This window comes from Schistocerca piceifrons, chromosome 3 (assembly GCF_021461385.2).
Source record: "Schistocerca piceifrons isolate TAMUIC-IGC-003096 chromosome 3, iqSchPice1.1, whole genome shotgun sequence".
Lineage (NCBI taxonomy): Eukaryota > Metazoa > Arthropoda > Insecta > Orthoptera > Acrididae > Schistocerca > Schistocerca piceifrons.
In genome coordinates this window covers 348,561,329-348,581,740 of record NC_060140.1, presented here as the reverse complement: position 1 = coordinate 348,581,740, position 20,412 = coordinate 348,561,329, and the positions used below count along the sequence as shown (strand labels likewise).

Genomic DNA, 20,412 nt, shown 5'->3' with positions numbered 1-20,412 from the left:
TGATGACCTTAGTACTTAAGTCCCATAGGATTTCACACACTTTTGAACATTTCTTCCATTTCTACGATTGTAGTATATAAGTGCAAATGTTTTCTTGAGGACCCGCTTTAGTCGTTGTTGATTATTAAGATGGCAGGTACTTTACCACCTGGACTACATTTACCAAATGAAAAACTTATGCCTCAAACCAGGATGGAACCATTGACCTCCTGCATGATAACCCAAGACACAATTCCCTGACAGTGGTAGTTACCATAAATGTGGTTACAGTGTTGCCAGATTACCACTCTTTAATGTCCTTCTTCTGCTGGATGTACGCGCCGGACGAAATTTTGTGAGAGACATTTTTTTTTATCGAGGGCATGTAAGGAGTCGCGTTGCAAAGCCCGAGTGCGCGAATTTCGCTTCACCCTGTATATGGTGGTCCCTACTGCTGTCGTTTGATGCCACCCGCAGTGTCACAACTGGTCCTCATAAAGCACGCGCGAGATTTTCATATTCTCTCGCTCGCTACTCGCAAACTATCAGTCCTACAGAAAAAAATGAGCAGGACCTTTTTGTAGCAGGAAATATAATGCGGTTAAATTTTGTACTGGGATGCGCTTTCGCAGGTGGCCATGATTTTACAGTTATTCAAGGAAAACAGACACACCTCCACCTCACACTCATCCCACAGCTGTCAGGATTTCTAATACTATTCGTGGTACACCCTCCGACCACTGAACAAAAATTTCCGATCACAATAACTATTCCCAACATTCCACCTGTTTTGGTCTCTATTGACTGGACTATTACACTAACAGCATATTCGGCAACTTTGTGAACGTTAGTAATTTAAACGTGACCTTGAGGGTAATGAACGAAGAATAATGTTTGTAAAGCGTACACTGAAACAAGCCAACGGCCCTGCCGCACTGGCAACACCGCTTCCCGTCAGATCACCGAAGGTAAGTGCTGTCGGGCTTGGCTAGCACTCGGATGGGTCATCATTCGAGTCTGCCGAGTCCTGTTGGCAAGCGGGATTCACTCGGCCCTTGTGAGGCCAATTGAAAAACTGTTTGATCGAGAAGCGACGGCTCCGGTCACGAAAACTAACTACCGCCGAGAGAGCGGTGTGCTGACCACATCAGTGCGCGGTGGCACGTGCAAAACTTGTGCACGAGGCTTTTCCGCACCCCCCCCTTCCCCCCACTCCTCTAACACACGTTATACACTTTCGCCAGCATCAAAAGAATTCTAAGTTTCGTCATCGACATACCGCCAATATATCATCAGACTCAGGCTACAGTGGACCTGCTGTTGTTGTTGTTGTGGTCTTAAAAAAAATGGTTCAAATGGCTCTGAGCACTAGGGACTTAACATCTGAGGTCATCAATCCCCTAGAACTTAGAACTACTTAAACCTAACTAACCTAAAGACATCACACACATCCACGCCCGAGGCAGGATTCGAACCTACGACCGTAGCGTAGAGCTGTTCCAGACTGAAGCGCCTAGAACCGCTCAGCCACACAGGCCGGCTGTGGTCTTCAGAGACTGGTTTGGTGCAGTTCTCCATGGTACTCTATCCTGCGCAAGCTTCTTCATCTCCCAGTTCCTACTGCAACCTACATCCTTCTGAATCTGTTTAGTGTATTCATCTCTTGGTCTCCCTCTACGATTTTTACCCTCCATGCAGCCCTCCAGTACCAAATTCGTGATCCCTTGATGCCTCAGAACATGTCCTACCAAACGATCCCTTCTTCTAGTCAAGTTGCACCACAAATTTCTCTTCTTCCCAATTCTGTTCAATACCTCCTCATTAGTTATGTGATCTAACCGCTCAATCTTCAGCATTTTTCTGCAGCACTACATTTCGAAAGCTTCTATTCTCTTCTTGTCCAAACTATTTATCGTTCACGTTTCACTTCCACACATGGCTAAACTCCATACAAATAGTTTCAGAAACGACTTCCTGACACTTAAATCTATACTCGATGTTAACAAATTTCTCTTCTTCAGAAACGCTTTCCTTGCCATTGCCAGTCTACATTTGATATCGTCTCTACTTTGACCATCATCAGTTATTTTGCTCTCCAAATAGCAAAACTCCTTTACTACTTTAAGTGTCTCATTTCCTAATCTAACACCCTCAGCATCACCCGATTTAATTCGACTACATTCCATTATCCTCGTTTTGATTTTGTTGATTTTCATCTTATATCCTCCTTTCAAGACACTGTCCATTCCATTCAACTGCTCTTCCAGGTCCTTGGCTGTCTCTGACAGAATTACAATGTCATCGGCGAATCTCAAAGTTTTTATTTCTTCTCCATGGATTTTAATTCCTATTCCGAATTTTTCTTTTGTTTCCTTTAATGCTTGCTCAATATACAGATTGAATAACATCGGGGATAGGCTACAACCCTGTCTCACTCCCTTCCCAACCACTGCTTCCATTTCATACCCCTGACTCTTATAACTGCCATCGTTTCTGTTTTGATGCAGCATCTGGTTTCTGCTATTATGATAGCAAAATAATTAATAGGGAATGTTAAGAGATATGGTAATTACTAAATTGTTAATAATAGACACTAACTCATCTATGGGCATCCTTCGAATTTAACGAAATTCAAAATCAAATAACGTTCACAAGTATTGTTCAGGATATACAGTTACATGTTTTCATCACTTGACTGCGCTCCATATTTACAAGAAATTAAATGAGCTGTACGTTATAAACACTAATGGTTTTCTATTTTACACACTTTACACAAAACATTTTTTTCTTACTTTTTGACGAGCAAATTCATCAACGGTATCATCAAAAGTCTATTCTGAAACCACGTCGTGTTCCACTGACAGCATGGAAAGAGAAGACAGTCGTTCTTACGAAGTGCTGCTTCTGAAATAATTCTTGATGAGCTTTAAACGTGAAAAGCTCCTTTGAGCGGAGGTGACAGTCACTGTCACGGTTAGCAAAATTCTATTGGGCAAAATAAATGTTGAGAAATGGGTTTCCGGTGTCATTCAAGTATTGCAATATTAACATAGTCGTTTTCACATCATCAGGCACCATTTCTCTGAACACTTTAATATCTCTCAAAAGATCTATGCCTTTCGAACATTCACCATTTATGTTTACACATAGCTCTTTCTCAAGGGTTTTACATAACATTTCCAGTTCTTCGTCCTGTATGTATTTTAAAACTTTCTGGAGAAAACAAAAAGCCGAATATTTCGGAATGCTTAGCCAGTTGGCCAAATCTTTCTTTCAAATTTATCAACAACAGGGTAGGAAAAAATCGATTTTGTATTTCTCCTCTGAGGGTTGAGCTCTGTAAACCATTTCGTCACATTCGTAATCAAATTGCTTAGCCTTCTTTCCATTTCTCGTAGCTCCAAATTTTGGTTCAATCTTTAACCTTTCAGATATCTCTTTCGCTGTTATCTGCTCATTAACAAAACTTTCTTCACGGAAATTCTCAATAAACTTCATTAGAATTTCGAGGGATTTAGTTGCTACTTTAACTTTCATATTTTCTGCTTGAAGTGCCTTGCTTGCTGCGTTAATGGTAGAGAGACCACATGACAACGCCTACAATAAACTCGCTCTGTAATTCGTTCACAGCACGCGAGGGTCCTTCGCTCTTTGTTTTCGATTCAACAGTGCTGTTGCTCACCTCAAGAAGGTCATCTCTGACTTCTCTTGTCTGGTACTTTATAGCTTTGACACTCGCCACCCTACTTTCCCATCGAGCATCTGAAAACTTTTTCACTGTTAAAGCTGGTACCCTGTTCAATAAAATTTCCCATCTCTGAGTGGATGCGCTGACAACAATGTTTATTCTTCGGATTCCTCCAAAAAATGTGAGTGCTTTTGATATAGAATTTGCCGCATCTGATAACACAAGATTAAGACTATGGCTGCCACATTGAATATAAAATGCTTTTGGATTGCACTTTAGGATTCTGGCTTGAACACCCCTTCGATAACCTTTCATATTCGCGCCATTACTGTAACTTTAGCCTCTCCAATCATGAATGTCGAGTCATAGTTAATCAAGTTTCGACAAAAGGGATCCGGTCAAACTTTCTCCTGTTGCTGAAGGACGTTCAGAGAGCCGCGGAAGTATTCTTCTACAGTAACTGCGATTTCTGATAAATGTACGAACCTAACAATCAATGTCATTTGTTCAGTGTGGCTTGCATCAGGAATACAATCAAGTATGACAGAAAAATATTTACTTACTTTTACAAAATTAACAACGCTGTTTTTCACTTTGCTTGCAAGAAAATTTATGAGTTCATTATTTTGAACGTTTTTCTAAGATAATAGTCACGAATCACTTGAGATTTTAGCCATCTTAAGTGTACCTGCAAAACAAGGTCAAATTCTACTATAATTTCGATCGGTATCAAGAAAATTGCCATTATTTTCTTGATAGAGATTGTCGCTGGTTCCCCTAAAAGCCGTATTACGTTGAGCTAGGTAGCTGATGGTGGGTATAATTCTTTTTATAAGCTGACGCCAATGTCTCTGCTCTTTTTCCAGTGGTTAAAGGTCAGTTTTATTAATATCACTTCTTTGTTTAAAATTTACTTCACGTTCTATCCATTTTTTGTACAGTTTATGCGGTTAAATGATTGTTCACGTTTTTGAAGCCGATTTTCTAAATGAACCCAATCGCAGAGTCCATCACTTGGCAGTTTGTTTGAAGGATATACAAAAGTTTACAACAAAAACAAAGAGCTTTGTCGGCAGATTTCGAACACACAAGCCAATTACGATCCCTTTTTTCTCAATTTGGTAAAATTCTTACACAAAAACGAGTTGCAAACTTTCTTCTGTTCTCATTTAAGGTGTACTGAAAATTTATAATTTTAGTTGGGCCTTTCTGTACAATTTCGTTTATGATGGAGAATGTTAACGTATTAGGCCAAGTGCCTGGGCCCGAATTAGTGATTACCTTCCAGTTGCTACCACTAGGCCTCACTGAATATGGGATATCAACAGGTCCGCTTTCCAATGCTTCATGTTCACTTGTATCTGAACCACCACATGATGAGAGGCTACTGTTAATGCAATCGTCCTTTAAGCACACTTTAGTTCACTGTCTGAGGTTGGTGGTCGAAGAAACTTTTCGAAAGGGCCTTTTTGTTAATTCAAAAACTGTTGAGGTTGTAGTTTTTTCTTCATCTTTTGAGCACTTGAATCGTATTTTCAAAATCCATGCCTTTCACGAGACACTTCACTGTTGTCACTTTGAACTTCACAGGATCAACACAGAGTGCACAAACAACACGTGAAACGGCGTGAACTGAAAAAGTACCGTACATTTAAAATGACGACAATGAACAAATTATTCTGTAGGAAATACCTGATAGCGGAAGAATGTAATGCATGATTGTTAGCCACAACAACAAGTAGAAAGGTGGCGGAGAGACGTTGAGAAACAAAGAATCGCGTGCCCCTTAATTTACGCATGAGCAATAATCATGTGTTGGCCATAGATATTACTACAGTGCATCAGTATCGTAGCTCCTGTTTCCCTCGACTCCGAGGCACAATTTCCTGAGAGGTTCTCCGGTGGCTATAGTCGTGTCACAATGGGTATGTAATTGAATTACATTACATTAAAAGCAATTTCAGAAACATCGTAATTTATTTTTTCAATTTATCTGTAATAACAAAATTACGGGGTACAGTTTTCAAACTACTTTCTAATATTTTGTGCGGGGCCCCTACAAGCGCGGGGCCCTGTGCGGTTGCACCGTTTGCACATGCTTGAGGCCGGCTGTCATTATATGCCTCTCCGTATCTGCATCCGGTGACGCCTAAGGGCTAAGTATGACACGACGGCTGATCGGTACCGTTGAGCCTTTAAGGCCTGTTTGGAAGGTCTTTCTTTGTTTGTACGCTAAAACAAATTACGTTGACTGTTCGATCCAGACTTACAAGCACACAATAGGTTCGTAGTCAGAAGGCCTTACTAATACAAGGATGTAAGTATTATTTTATGCTCTTAATGTTGACGAAATAATTATGTAAAATTTTCACAAATGTTTATTTTTGAAATTTGTAAATGCTCGACTAAACCAGTGGCGTAATGCGGCCAGTCAGTGAAGACTAAAACTGGTCGAATGTGGGAAATAAGTCGTGCTGTCGCAAATATTTGTACTGTGGGTGGAGGGAGTGCTATGCTATACCCGTAATTCTGACCGGTAGAGGCTGAGTGTGGGAATGGGGGTGAATTTAAATGTCATATCTGTACGTTTTTCTTGAATAATCCAAAAGCCACGGCCTCTAGCGGAAAACTCGCCCAGTAAAAACTGTAACTACGTTAAATTTCCTACAAAATGGTCTTGTTCATACAGGGTTATTACAAATGATTGAAGCGATTTCACAGCTCTACAATAACTTTATTATTTGAGATATTTTCACAATGCTTTGCACACACATACAAAAACTCAAAAGGTTTTTTTAGGCATTCACAAATGTTCGATATGTGCCCCTTTAGTGATTCGGCAGACATCAAGCCGATAATCAAGTTCCTCCCACACTCGGCGCAGCATGTCTCCATCAATGAGTTCGAAAGCATCGTTGATGCGAGCTCATAGTTCTGGCACGTTTCTTGGTAGAGGAGGTTTAAACACTGAACCCCACAGAAAGAAATCGCATGGGGTTAAGTCGGGAGAGCGTGGAGGCCATGACATGAATTGCTGATCATGATCTCCACCACAACCGATCCATCGGTTTTCCAATCTCCTGTTTAAGAAATGCCGAACATCATGATGGAAGTGCAGTGGAACACCATCCTGTTGAAAGATGAAGTCGGCGCTGTCGGTCTCCAGTTGTGGTATGAGCCAATTTTCCAGCATGTCCAGATACACGTGTCCCGTAACGTTTTTTTCGCAGAAGAAAAACGGGCTGTAAACTTTAAACCGTGAGATTGCACAAAACACGTTAACTTTTGGTGAATTTCAAATTTGCTGCACAACTGCGTGAGGATTCTCTACCGCCCAGATTCGCACATTGTGTCTGTTCACTTCACCATTAAGAAAAAATGTTGCTTCATCACTGAAAACAAGTTTCGCACTGAACGCATCCTCTTCCATGAGCTGTTGCAACCGCGCCGAAAATTCAAAGCGTTTGACTTTGTCATCGGGTGTCAGGGCTTGTAGCAATTGTAAACGGTAAGGCTTCTGCTTTAGCCTTTTCCGTAAGATTTTCCAAACCGTCGGCTGTGGTACGTTTAGCTCCCTGCTTGCTTTATTCGTCGACTTCCGCGGGCTACGCGTTAAACTTGCCCGCACGCGTTCAACCGTTTCTTCGCTCACTGCAGGCCGACCCGTTGATTTCCCCTTACAGAGGCATCTAGAAGCTTTAAACTGCGCATACCATCGCCGAATGGAGTTAGCAGTTGGTGGATCTTTGTTGAATTTCGTCCTGAAGTGTCGTTGCACTGTTATGACTGACAGATGTGAGTGCATTTCAAGCACGACATACGCTTTCTCGGCTCCTGTCGCCATTTTGTCTCACTGCGCACTCGAGCGCTCTGGCGGCAGAAACCTGAAGTGCGGCTTCAGCCGAACAAAACTTTATGAGTTTTTCTACGTATCTGTAGTGTGTCGTGACCATATGTCAATGAATGGAGCTACAGTGAAGTTATGAAATCGCTTCAATCATTTGTAATAGCCCTGTATTTTTCTGTGGAGATAACAGTTTGTGCATAGTGAGCGAGAGAATATGAAAATCTCGCGCATGGTTTATGAGGTCCAGCTGTAAGAATGTGGGTGGTACAAAACGACAGCGGTAGGGAAAGCTGAATCACATTGTATATTACATAGAAATATCTTCCAGCAAGGTAGATGTCTTTGAAAGACACATAGTCGCAGACCTCAGATACTAAGATGAGAATCACAGTCAAAATAAATCTTGTTCAGTGGGCTAAATTTGTCGACTGTCCCCTACGCCTCACACGCAACTGGGCGGGAGACAACCGTTAGCTCGGCGCTACTAAGTATTTCCCCTAGCGATTATTGGGTTGTATCGGCATGCAATACCACGTGTTTTTATCAAGAAAATTGCTTTCGTTGTACGTAACTCAGCGCCGCCGACTGACCAACTCACAGCATTACGTACCCTACAACCCACGTGAAAATATTGAATACTAACTTGAAAATATTGAATGTTGTTTTGATGGTCCAAAGATGTACCGTTGGCTCAATTCCGTATCAGACTTGTGGTACATGTTTTTCAATAATACATTTTATCTCCTTATTGCATCACATAACAGATGTAGGGAAGAGTTACCCTGTTCCTTGTAAGCTCGGCCACTACCAAGATAACTAATGGACGAGAACGTCTCCCGTAAGCAGGAAAATTTCACTTGCACAATATCTTCACCAAATCGATTCCTTATGGCCAATTCCCGCTCTAATGGTATATATAAGAGTGCACTGGAGTTATGTCCTCTTGTTGAACTAATATTGAATATAATTAATTACCTGACATTATCAGAAAAAGAGCATCTCTATATTAGCGTAAAAAACTCCAAAAATAGAAGTCTTATTGCCCAGATAGCAATTGATATATATACTGATTACTGTTCGGAGACATTTAACGCACATCTGACAGCATTGGATGTGTTCTAACTGGTGTATCTAGCAGCTCTGTGCTTTACTGATACAGTTATGGCTTTTATTTTTGTGTCCTTAGTGTTAGATGGGAGTGTCTTTTCTGTGAGTTTTCCTCATGTTTCCAGTGACCCTATGGCAATAAGCCACACGTAGGCGCTTTATAATTCACACATCCGATAATATGAAGATGGCAATATAACTTCGCTGAAACTAGTTATCAGGATACGTATTAACTGCCATCTGGGCAATAAAACTACTAATTTGGAAGTTTTTCTCCATTAATATTGAATATTTTATTTCAAGCTATCCAGGACATAATATACTCTCAATGACGTGCCAGGTTATCTTCACTCATCCAGTACTGTTTCGGCAAGCGTATGTACAATGGAGATGTTCGGAAGCAGTAAGAGAGGAAACAACAAGAAAACGTTTTGAAATAAAGAAGTAGAGAGTAGTATAAACTAACCAATAGCAGGTCCGAACGCCATGTTCAAGACGCCGCCCAAGACAGTCTGAAGTCCAAAGGCGGCAGGGAACCTCTCTGGAGCGCAGGCGTCTGCGATGACCAGCGGACTGACTGCCAGCATGAAGCACTTGCAGAACCCCAGCAGCGCCGACAGCACGACCACGGCAGTGAAGTTACTGACGAAGATGTACGCTGCAACAGACACCACGAAGGCTGCTGCAGCTCTGTCTCATACAATATTACCTTATACCGTAAACTAGTCCCAGCACAGTGCACTTTATAATTTGTCCATATTTATCTGCGTGAAACGACTTTACATATAAATATACTACTGGCCATTAAAATTACTACACCAAGAAGAAATGCAGATAATAAAGGGTATTCATTGGACAAATATATTATACTAGAACTGACACGTGATTACATTTTCACGCAATTTGGGTGTATAGATCCCGAGAAATCAGTACCCAGAACAACCACCTCTGGCCGTAATAACGGCCTGGATACGCCTGGGCATTGAGTCAAACACAGCTTGGATGGAGTGTACAGGTACACATGCCCATGCAGCTTCAACACGATACCACAGTTCACCAAGAGTAGTGACTGGCGTATTGTGACGAGCCAGTTGCTCGGCCACCATTGACCAGATGATTTCAATTGGTGAGAGATCTGGAGAATGTGCTGGCCAGGGCAGCACTCGAACGTTTTCTGTATCCAGAAAGGCCCGTACAGGAGCTGCAACATGCGGTCTTGCATTATCCTGCTGAAATGTAGGGTTACGCAGGGATCGAATGAAGGGTAGAGGCACGGGTCGTAACACATCTGAAATGTAACGTCCACTGTTCAAAGTGCCGTCAATGCGAACGAGAGGTGACCGAGACGGGTAACCATTGGCACCCCATACCATCACGCCGGGTGATACGCCAGTATGACGATGACGAACACACGCTTTCAATGTGCGTTCACCGCGATGTCGCCAAACACGGATGCGACCATCATTATGCTGTAAACGGAACCTGGATTCATCCGAAAAAATTACGTTTTGCCATTCGTGCTCCCAGGTTCGTCGTTTAGTACACCATCGCAGGCGCTCCTGTCTGCGATGCAGCGTCAAGGGTAACCGCAACCATGGTCTCCGAGCTGATAGTCCATGCTGCCGCAAAAGTCGTCGAACTGTTCGTGCAGATGGTTGTTGTCTTGCAAACGTCCCCATCAGCCGACTCAGGGATCGAGACGTGGCTGCACGATCCGTTACAGCCATGCTAATAAGATGCCTGTCATCTCGACTGCTAGTGATACGAGGCCGTTGGGATCCAGCACGGCGTTCCGTATTACCCTCCTGTACCCACCGATTCCATATTCTGCTAACAGTCATTGGATCTCGACCAACGCGAGCAGCAATGTCGCGATACGATAAACCGCAATCGCAGTAAGCTACAATCCGACCTTTATCAAAGTCGTAAACGTGATGGTACGCATTTCTCCTCCTTAAGCGAGGCATCACAACAACGTTTCACCAGGCAACGCCGGTCAACTGCTGTTTCTGTATGATAAATCGGTTGGAAACTTTCCTCATGTCAGCACGTTTTAGGTGTCGCCACCAGCGCCAACCTTGTGTGAATGCTCTGAAAAGCTAATCATTTGCATATCACAGCATCTTCTTCCTGTCGGTTAAATTTCGCGTCTGTAGCACGTCATCTTCGTGGTGTAGCAATTTTAATGGCCAGTAGTGTATAAAAAAATATTTAGCTGTTATGTTCGAACTCTTACATGATAAACACATTCAACAGACGCCGTCTTCTGTGTCTGCTGACTCAGTAGAGCCAAAAGAATGCCATTACAACCGTCGCCGAAACGTTTGTCTCTCCAGTATATCATAATCAGAAAAAACTTTTATGTCAACTGACTGGCCGCGGAAGCCTACGCAGTTATACGGTCCTCGTCACCGACGGTGACGTTCGCAGGCCCAGTTTAAGGCACAACCGATACTTGGGGCGTCAAGCAGAGAGGAGCGAAAGAGGCGCTCAAGAGGAAAATTTGCATGAGGGATGTATCATAATTAGCAGTCAATACTGACACGAGAGAAATTAATTGATAATAGAAGTGAAGACCTTCCAGTATACATGGGTCCGCAAATGAGCAATTTGCGAGATCTTTGTGAATGTGCTATTACGAGAGGGCACTGACTTTAGTAGTAAATATTGTCCAAGTTGGCATTTGACCTAATTTAGATGGAGACTTAAAATAGTAGTTAAAATATCAAATACATTTGTACTAAGACAACATTTCACTCTGCAGTCAGCGGCATGATGTAACCATATATTCGTAAGTATGTCGCAAACAGCTGTTTTGCGGACCCATGCTAACTGGAAGGTTTTCTACAGAAATAAAAATCAATTGCTGCATGTATGAAAGATCGTCACTTGAGAACAGATCGTCCGATAGGGCAGGCCTTTTTTGTGTTCGTAATTGCCAGGACAAAATCTGTATGAAAGAAAACTTGTGGGAAATCCACCAGAAAAGTCGAAAGTTTTGATCGTATTTTTGTATGAAAATCTCAATGAGAGAAATGTGACGGTCGGTCTGACAGTTCTACTGTCACATGTTTTCGTGGTAACAACAACAAATTCCACACAGAGTAATGATATTTTGCGAAAAACAGAACAATTGAAAACGATGTTTCAGTTTGTTACTGTGGTTATTGGCATGTTGCAAACAGTGAGTTGACGTTAGTTCATGGTAATTTGGTGTGCTGCAAAGTGAGGCGGCGAAATATCGGTTGGTGTACACCCAACGCAAGCCAACTACATGATCGTCGAGTCAATGAGATTGACGAAGAGTGTAGACAGCGTTTGGAGGCAACTCGAATAAGAATTTTTCAAGCGCGATCCATTATGATTCCGGGACAAGGGGGCCGTCATTAAAGCTACTATCCTCAGAGATCCAGTAGGTGGAAAGTTGTCTCTCATACCCCGTGTACTAATGATTCCAGACGATTTACCCATTCATTTTGAATTCTATTCGCAATCAATATTCCACTTGCTACAACAATAAATAAGGTCAGAGAGAGGGAGGCGTAGGAGATGGATAGAGAAATTGTTGGATGAGAGACGTACAGGGAGTGGGGGAAGAAATAGGACGGAGGGCGAGGTGGAAAGGGGTGGAGACACGAGGGGGGGGGGAGAAGATTACTTCTATCCAACTCCTATACATATTTAGCAACTGCGAAGCGTTGCGGGGTTCGCTAGTAAATAATAAATCTCGTGCAGCTCAGAGCTTGGTGCAGATATTTTCGTCTGACGCCATTTCAGTGACAATCGTGTCAGTTTGAACTATTAGCGCTGCCACCACTAGCCGAAACCATGTCCACCACGTGATTTCTCTTTGGTATCACACACAAAGTTGTGTTACACTTACCAGTTGCATACATAAAAATTTTCAGTTTTCGACCATTTTTACTGAAAATATCCAAAAATGTAACTACTTACTGGTGAATTTTCTTCACGTGTAGCTCACAAATTTCGCAGTTAAACATTGTCCTATATTTAATTTGTCAGTATAAAATTAAATGATATTTTTGTATTTTTGTCTCACTTTTTCCAAGAGAATGTGAAATACATGCAATTTACAGAATTAAAAAGTTTCATTATTAGACAAATGTAATAAAGATTGTACATCTTCATTCTTTGCATCTAGTTAATAGAGAGCACAATGTAATTGAATCTAGAACAACACTACAGGTATAGTTCTCTCTTCTTTGTGTAAAAGCTTTTAAGCATCTCAGAAATTGACTTAAATGCAAATGAACTGTTTTTTATTGCAGCCTTCCTCGACATATTCCGATGATGAAATCTTCTCCAGTGATCAGCTGAGTGGTGGCTTTGTCTTGTCACGACATTTCGATTAGTTTCGTACCCATCTTCGCTTAAAAATGATGGGTTCTAAAGACTGGCGATTTGTAAGTAGCCATAAGGAAATTCCAGTTCCGGCTCTGATAGAAACCCGCGTAATACCGACTTTAAATAATTTTCTTGAAAGAGGAACAGCTGATAACACTATTTTTTCCCTTTCCCTTGGAATTAGGGGAGTGAAGTGGGCACCAAATATGGGCGTCCTTGCTGAAGGAATTACGTGGGAGGCAGAAGGGGGCGCCAGGTCATATGTCGGTTAATGGGCAAAGTGTTCTCCAATCGGCCCTGGATATTCGCCATTGGTGCGCGTCACGTCGATGGGGATGTTCAGTCAGAGAACTAGAAAGAGAGAGAGAGAGAGAGAGAGAGTGAAAAGCATAGAGAGCATGAAGTGGAAATATCTGTTCCCGGGCTATGGTGCGAGCTACTTACTACATTGACAATGTTTACAAACCGTTGCTGTGGACAACAATAAAACTCTATCGCCACTGAAGTATGCCACTGTTGCAGTCTACCTTTCATTCGACACTGGCTTATGGTAGAACTGGATACGGAGAATAGCACAAAACTTGACCGCCTTCCAAAGTGATGCATAGGATAGTGACACTGCCCTCAGGTAAGTGACCCTGGAGGGAAGAGTACTCACACGTTCGCAGGAGGACAGAGGCGGTGGCGCTGCAGAGGAAGATGAGCCTGTTGCTGGGGGAACAGCAGGCGCCGATCACGGCCAGGCTGAAGCGGCCTGCCAGGTCGGCCATGCCCATTACGGACATGCACAGCGCCGAGTCCTGTCGCGAGAACTCCTTGTGGAACAGGTAGAGCGGTAGCAGCGTGAAGAACACCAGGTCGATGAACAGCGACAGCGCCGTGCCCACCAGGATGTTGGCGCAGCGCAGGTCTTGCAGCAGTCTCAGATCGAACAGGTCCACTACCGTCAGCCACCAGCTGTGGATATGACATACACAATAAAAAATAATTAACGTACAGTAACGAAATTTCGGGAACTCATTTGTGTAGGTAGCATATTTCAGTGACAAACATTGCAAGACCAAAGTTTAATGTAAGCGTGAGATAAGCCATTGCAAATAAGAGATGCTGTACACTCATAACCGGTGTAACCGCCATAAGGTTGAACGCAACCATGCACACATGCGTGCATTGTACAGGCGCCAAATGTCAGTTTTTGGGTTGGAGTTCCATGCCCGTTGCACTTCGTCGGTCAATACACGGACGGTTACAGTTATTTGCGGATGACGCTGCAGTTGCCGTCCGGTGATGTCCCATATGCGCTCGACTGCACTGCAGACAGATCTGGTGATCGAGCAGGCCGAGGTAACATGTCGACATTCTGTAGACCAGGGCTTCCCAACGTGTGGTCCGCGGATCCCTTAGGGATCTTTCTAGGGGGTCTGCGGCCACGTTTCACCGAATCGTGTAAAATAATGAGTAAAATTATTGAACAAAAATGTGAAAATCAAATTCATCACTTTTTTTCGTGTGAAAAACATGTGTACTTTTACTTCAGGTCGTATTCCCAAGCAGCCTTTGCGGTTCCTAAGTGAGAGCATACACAGTTTAGTGCCGGAGAATGCGGCTTCTCTGATTGACTGTTTCGCAACAATACGGGGGTCGTTTGTGCGCCGGCTCACGGCGCTAGATGCGCTGAAACCTTTTACGCATGCGCGGAGCGAGCTTTGTCGACCAGTCACAGCGCTAGCTGGTACGTATGCGCCCCAGGCATCATTAAACATTAAACTTGTTTTGTCAGTGCACTATCTATTTCATTAGTCGATTTTTGACCAGTTTATTACTTCTAACATGGATCGGTGGCTGAAGTGAGGATCGTTGAAGAACGGTGCAGTATCTCCATCGCCTTCACAACAATGGAAGTTTCCAGTTGAAATGAATGAGGAGGGAGGACGACCAAAGGAAGAACAATCAAAAGAAGTTCCACAGCCGGATTTATTATGTGAAAACGCTGCAAGTAGTCCATTGGTTCCAACATCCTGTGGAAGTGGAATAATCAAGAAGCGTAAGTACAACGAAAGCTAATTAGAAATGGGCTTTATGGAGACAAAGGAGGGTAAAGTTCAGTGTGTAATTTGTTCGCGAGTCCTTCCGAACAGTCCAATGGTTCCAGTTAAATTGCGCCGTCATTTTGAAGGTACTCACCCGGATTTCCAGGCTAAATTTTCTCCATGTCTGAACACGATCGTTTTGGTTCATTACGAGACTGCCATTCTGGCACAAAGTGACAATGCGGACGCGATCGAACCGCGGTATTGACCGTCTAGGCATGGTGAACTACAGACAACACGAGTCGTGTACCTCATTCCTGGTGGAATGACTGGAACTGATCGGCTATCGGACCCTCTCCGTCTAATTGGCGCTGCTCATGCATGGTTGGTTACATCTTTGGGCGGGTTTAGTGACATCTCTGAACAGTCAAAGGGACTGTGTCTGTCATGCAATATCCACAGTCAATGTCTATTTTCAGGAGTTCTGGGAACTGGGGTGATGCAAAACTTTTTTTGATGTGTGTATTCTGTCGCCTGGAGTGGAGGAACTGTGGAGGAGGAGTAGGAGGTGGACATTGATGGGGGGAGAGGTGGAGGAGATGGACAGAGAGAGGGGAAGAAGGAGGTGAACAGAGAGAGGGAGGAGGAGGCGGGAGAGATGCAGGAATCCGAGTGAAGGTGTAGTGGTACATTGTGCTGGTAGAAAAGGAAGAGCAGGGAGGAGGATGTGAACAGAGGAAGGGGGGAGGAAGACTCGCTCATAGAGGCAGGATGAAGGAGTTGGACAAAGAGAGGAGGTGGAAGAGGTAAACATACAGAGGTAGGAGGATGAGCTGGACAGCGAACAGGATGAAAGAAGAGATGGACCCAGAGCAGGCATAGGATGTGTGTGCAGTACATTTGTCGGATGCATATGTGGGTGAAGCCATGGGGAAAAGATCTAGTTCTGTTCACTTTTAGCGATGAATGCCATGTCATTATTGATCTGTGTGCTGATTTTATGACAAACAATCTTCTCATTGCCTATTAATAGATACATTAAATAAAAATGGTATCTATAACTGAAAAAATAAAGTACACTATCACAGAAATTATATTCATATTATTTTTTTCTTCGTTACCACTGCCAATTATTTATTTGTAATTTTACTATTAATATTAATCAGAATGGTAAATTACTACAAAATTAAAAAAAAATCACAAATTTACTTGAATAATTACGTAATTATATGTTACTCATTGTATGTAGGTGATGTATTATTAGACTATTCATTAGAGTTCCATCAAAATGTAAGTTCATAAAAGTAGAAAAACATTTAGAAGTATTGGACTTTTAAAACTAAAGCTAAAGTAAAATTCTTATTTTTTAAAATTATTTTGATTTTTTAGGCATGTGGACATGTGTATTACCTTTCATTTTTTCAGGAAATTCAGAAATTTCTTTGAAATTGCAGTCTGTAAATAATTCACTTTCTAAGTTTAATGGAAACTACAGCCATAATTTTTCTCGAGAGCATGCAGCTTTACTGTATGGTTAAATGATGATGGCGTCCTCTTGGGTAAAATATTCCGGAAGTAAAATAGTCCTCCATTCGGATCTCCGGGCGGCGACCACTCATGAGGACGTCGTTATCAGGAGAAAGAAAACTGGCTTTCTACGGATCGGAGCGTGGAATGTCAGATCCATTAATAGGGTAGGTACGTTAGAAAATTTAAAAAGGGAAATGAATAGATTAAAGTTAGATATAGTGGGAATTAATGAAGTTTGGTGGCAGGAGGTACAAGACTTCTGGTCAGGTGAATACAGGGTTATAAATACAAAATGAAATAGGGGTAAAGCAGGAGTAGCTTTCACAATCAATAAAAAAATAGGAGAGCTGATAAACTACTAGTTAACGCTCTATTGTAGCCAAGATAGACACGAAGCCCACGCCTTCCACAGTAGCACAAGTTTATATGCCAACTAGCTCCGCAGATGACGAACAGATTGAAGAAACGTATTATGAGATAAAAGAAATTATTCAGATAGTGAAGGAAGATGAAAATTTAATAGTCATGGGTGACTGGAATTCGATAGTAGGAAAAGTAAGAGAAGGAAAAGTAGAAGGTTAATATGGTATGGGGGTAAGGAATGAAAGAGGAAGCCGCCTGGTAGAATTTTGCTCAGAGAATAACTTAATCATACCTAACACTTGGTTTAAGAATCATGAAAGAAGGTTGTATACGTGGTAAAGGCCTGGAGACACTGGAAGTTTTCAAACAGATTATATAATGGTAAGACATAGATTTAGGAACCAGGTTTTAAATTGTAAGACATTTCCAGGGGCAGATGTGGGCACCGACCACAATCTAATGATTATGAACGGTAGATTAAAACTGAAGAAACTGCAAAAGATGGGAATTTAAGGAGACAGGACCTGGATAAACTGAAAGAACCAGAGGTTGTAGAGAGTTTTAGAGAGAGCATTAGGGAACGATTGAGAAGAATGGGGGAAAGAAATACAGTAGAAGAAGAATGGGTATCTTTGAGAGATGAAATAAAAGGAATACAAACGTTTCAAAAATGAGATCGACAGGAAGTGCAAAATGGCTAAGCAGGGATGGCTAGAGGGCAAATCTAAGGATGTAGAGACATATATCACTAGCGGTAAGATAGATACTGCCTACAGGAAAATTAAAGAGACGTTTGGAGAAGAGAGAACCGCTTGTATGAATATCAACAGCTTAGATGGAAAACCAGTTCTAAGCAAAGAAGGGAAGCAGAAAAGTGGAAGGAGTACATAGAGGGTCTATACAGGGGCGATGTACTTGAGGGCAATATTATGGAAATGGAAGAGGATATAGATGAAGATGAAATGGGAGATATGATACTACGTGAAGAATTTAACAAAGCACTGAAAGACCTTAGTCGAAACAAGGCCCCGAGAGTAGAAAACATTTCATTAGAACATTGGGAGGGCCAGCCCTGACAAAACTCTACCGATGTATCAGACATGTGAAATACCCTCAGACTTCAAGAAGAATATAGTAAGTCCAATCCCAAAGAAAGCAGGTGTTGACAGCTGTAAAAATTGCCGAACTATCAGTTTAATAAGTCACAGCTGCAAAATACTAACACGAATTCTTTAAAAACGAATGGAAAAACTGGTAGAAGCCGACCTCGGGGATGATGGGTTTGGATTCCGTAGAAATGTTGGAACACGTGAGGCATACTGACCCTACGAATTGTCTTAGAAAATGGATTAAGGAAAGGCAAACCTACGTTTCTAGCATTTGTAGACTTAGGAAGAGCTTTTGACAATGTTGACTGAAAGACTCTCTTTCAAATTCTGGTGGGAGGGGTCAAATACAGGGAGCGAAAGGCTATTTACAATTTGTACAGAAACCAGATGGCAGTTAAAAGAGTCGAGGGGCATGAAAGGGAAGCAGTGGTAGGGAAGAGAATGAGACAGGGTTGTAGCCTATCCCCGATGTTATTCAGTCCATATATTGAGCAAGTAGTAAAGGAAACAAAAGAAAAATTCGGGGTAGGAATTAAAATCCATGGAGAAGAAATAAAAACTTTGAGGTCAGCCGATGACATTGAAATTCTGTCAGAGACAGCAAAGGAACTGGAAGAGCAGTTGAGTGGAATGGATAGTGTCTTGAAAGGAAGATATAAGATGACCATCAAAAAAGCAAAACGAAGATAATGGAATGTAGTCAAATTAAATCAAGTGATGCTAAAAAAAGTAGATTAGGAAATGAGATACTTAAAGTTGTAAATGAGTTTTGTTATTTAGGAAGCAAAATAGCTGATGATGGTCGAAGTAGAGAGGATATAAATGTTAGTCTGGCAATGGGAAGGAAATCGTTTCTGAAGAAGAGAAATTTGTTAACATCAGGTATAGACTTAGGTGTCAGGAAGTCTTTTCTGAAAGTATTTGTATGGAGTGTAGCCATGTATGGAAGTGAAACATGGACGATAAATAGTTTAGTCTAGAAGAGAATAGAAGCTTTAGAAATGTGGTGCTACAGAAGAATACTAAAGATTGGCTGGGTAGATCGTGTAACTAATGAGGAGGTACTGAACAGAATTGGAGAGAAGAGGAATTTGTGGCACAACTTGGCAAGAAGAAGGGATCGGTTGGTAGGACATGTTCTGATGCATCAAGGGATCACGAATTTAGTATTGGAGGGGAGCGTGGAGGTTATTCAGCTCTTGGTCTCCCTCCGTACAGGGGTATGAATACACTAAGCAATTCCAGAAGGATGTAGTTTGCAGTGGTTACTTGAAGATGAAGAAGCTTGCACAGGATGGAGTACCATGGAGAATTGCATCAAACCAGTCTGTAGACTGAAGACCACAACAAAAATTTTAATGGAATACATTAATTTTCCATTTCTTCATTTGGTTGACATGACATAAGAGTTTTTGCACACTGTGTTCATGTTGCAGTAATAACGAATACATATTTAACTATTTTTCAAATACTCATAATTTCTGATCAACACTATTTAAAATTATGCATCATTTGCTACTTGACGTTTGGCAGTTCTGTAAAATGTTTAGAGCTTCATATAGAGCCAGAAAAGTTAATCTCAATTAACGTGAATTGATTGAGAAGGCTGTATGTATTCAAAGATAGTTTTTGTTTTTGGCTTTGAAACATCAATAACATCAACAATTCTCTTGTATGTAGGAAATGAATTATTTAGCTCCTTTAGAAATGACTTTCTTTCAAATTTAGAATATTCATCAAAATTAAAGCGTTTTTCTAAATAAGCAATAACTAAAGAAAAAGAAAATTTAAAGTCATCGATAATTGGTTGAGACCTTGTGTTATCTAAATTTTTTAAATGTTAATGACATTGAAATAAACAGGTTACTAATCCTATTGAGATTTAAGCTTGCTTTTTATGTTGGTTGCAACATTGAAAACACGCCAAAAGTAGAATCTCCTCTATTTCTTCCATAGTTAAGGTGAGCAGGCCAATAAAATAATTAAATGGCAGCTGACAATTAAAAAAGAAGACACAGGAATGCTGGTTAAGGGACTGTCCTTTCCAATAAAGGATGGATAGCAATTCCAATGGCGGAAGACCCTTTCATCACCACTACCTGGTTAGAAATGGCAGAAAAGATGATGACGAATGCGTACAGTTCATTATCAACAAAATGTCTGCAGAAACTGTGCAGTGGATTGAGGATAGGTAGTAGTGTTTCATCAGAAGGAGACAAAAGCTGCCCGAGATGTTATTCAAGATGAGTGGTTATTTGCAAGTACATGTTTACCGTCTTCTTTGCCAACATGAAACTAACGTGTCACTTCATTCTATAACTCGTCGCATTAAACTCTACCAGTGGATGCTACAGGGCTCCCGTTAATTATCAATTATGTGAGAGGAGACGAAGT

At 41.6% G+C, this 20,412-nt stretch overlaps 1 protein-coding gene across 1 annotated transcript in view; it reads right to left on the bottom strand.

Moving 5' to 3' along the window:
- Positions 1 to 20,412, bottom strand: part of LOC124788651 (monocarboxylate transporter 13-like) — a 78,588-nt gene that overhangs the window by 4,878 nt on the left and 53,298 nt on the right. The window contains exons 6-7 of the mRNA XM_047255927.1: positions 13,645 to 13,943; positions 9,088 to 9,279 (exon numbers count right to left, since the gene is read on the bottom strand). Of these exons, the coding sequence (XP_047111883.1) occupies positions 9,088 to 9,279; positions 13,645 to 13,943 (491 nt within the window). The remainder of the gene's footprint in view (positions 1 to 9,087; positions 9,280 to 13,644; positions 13,944 to 20,412) is intronic.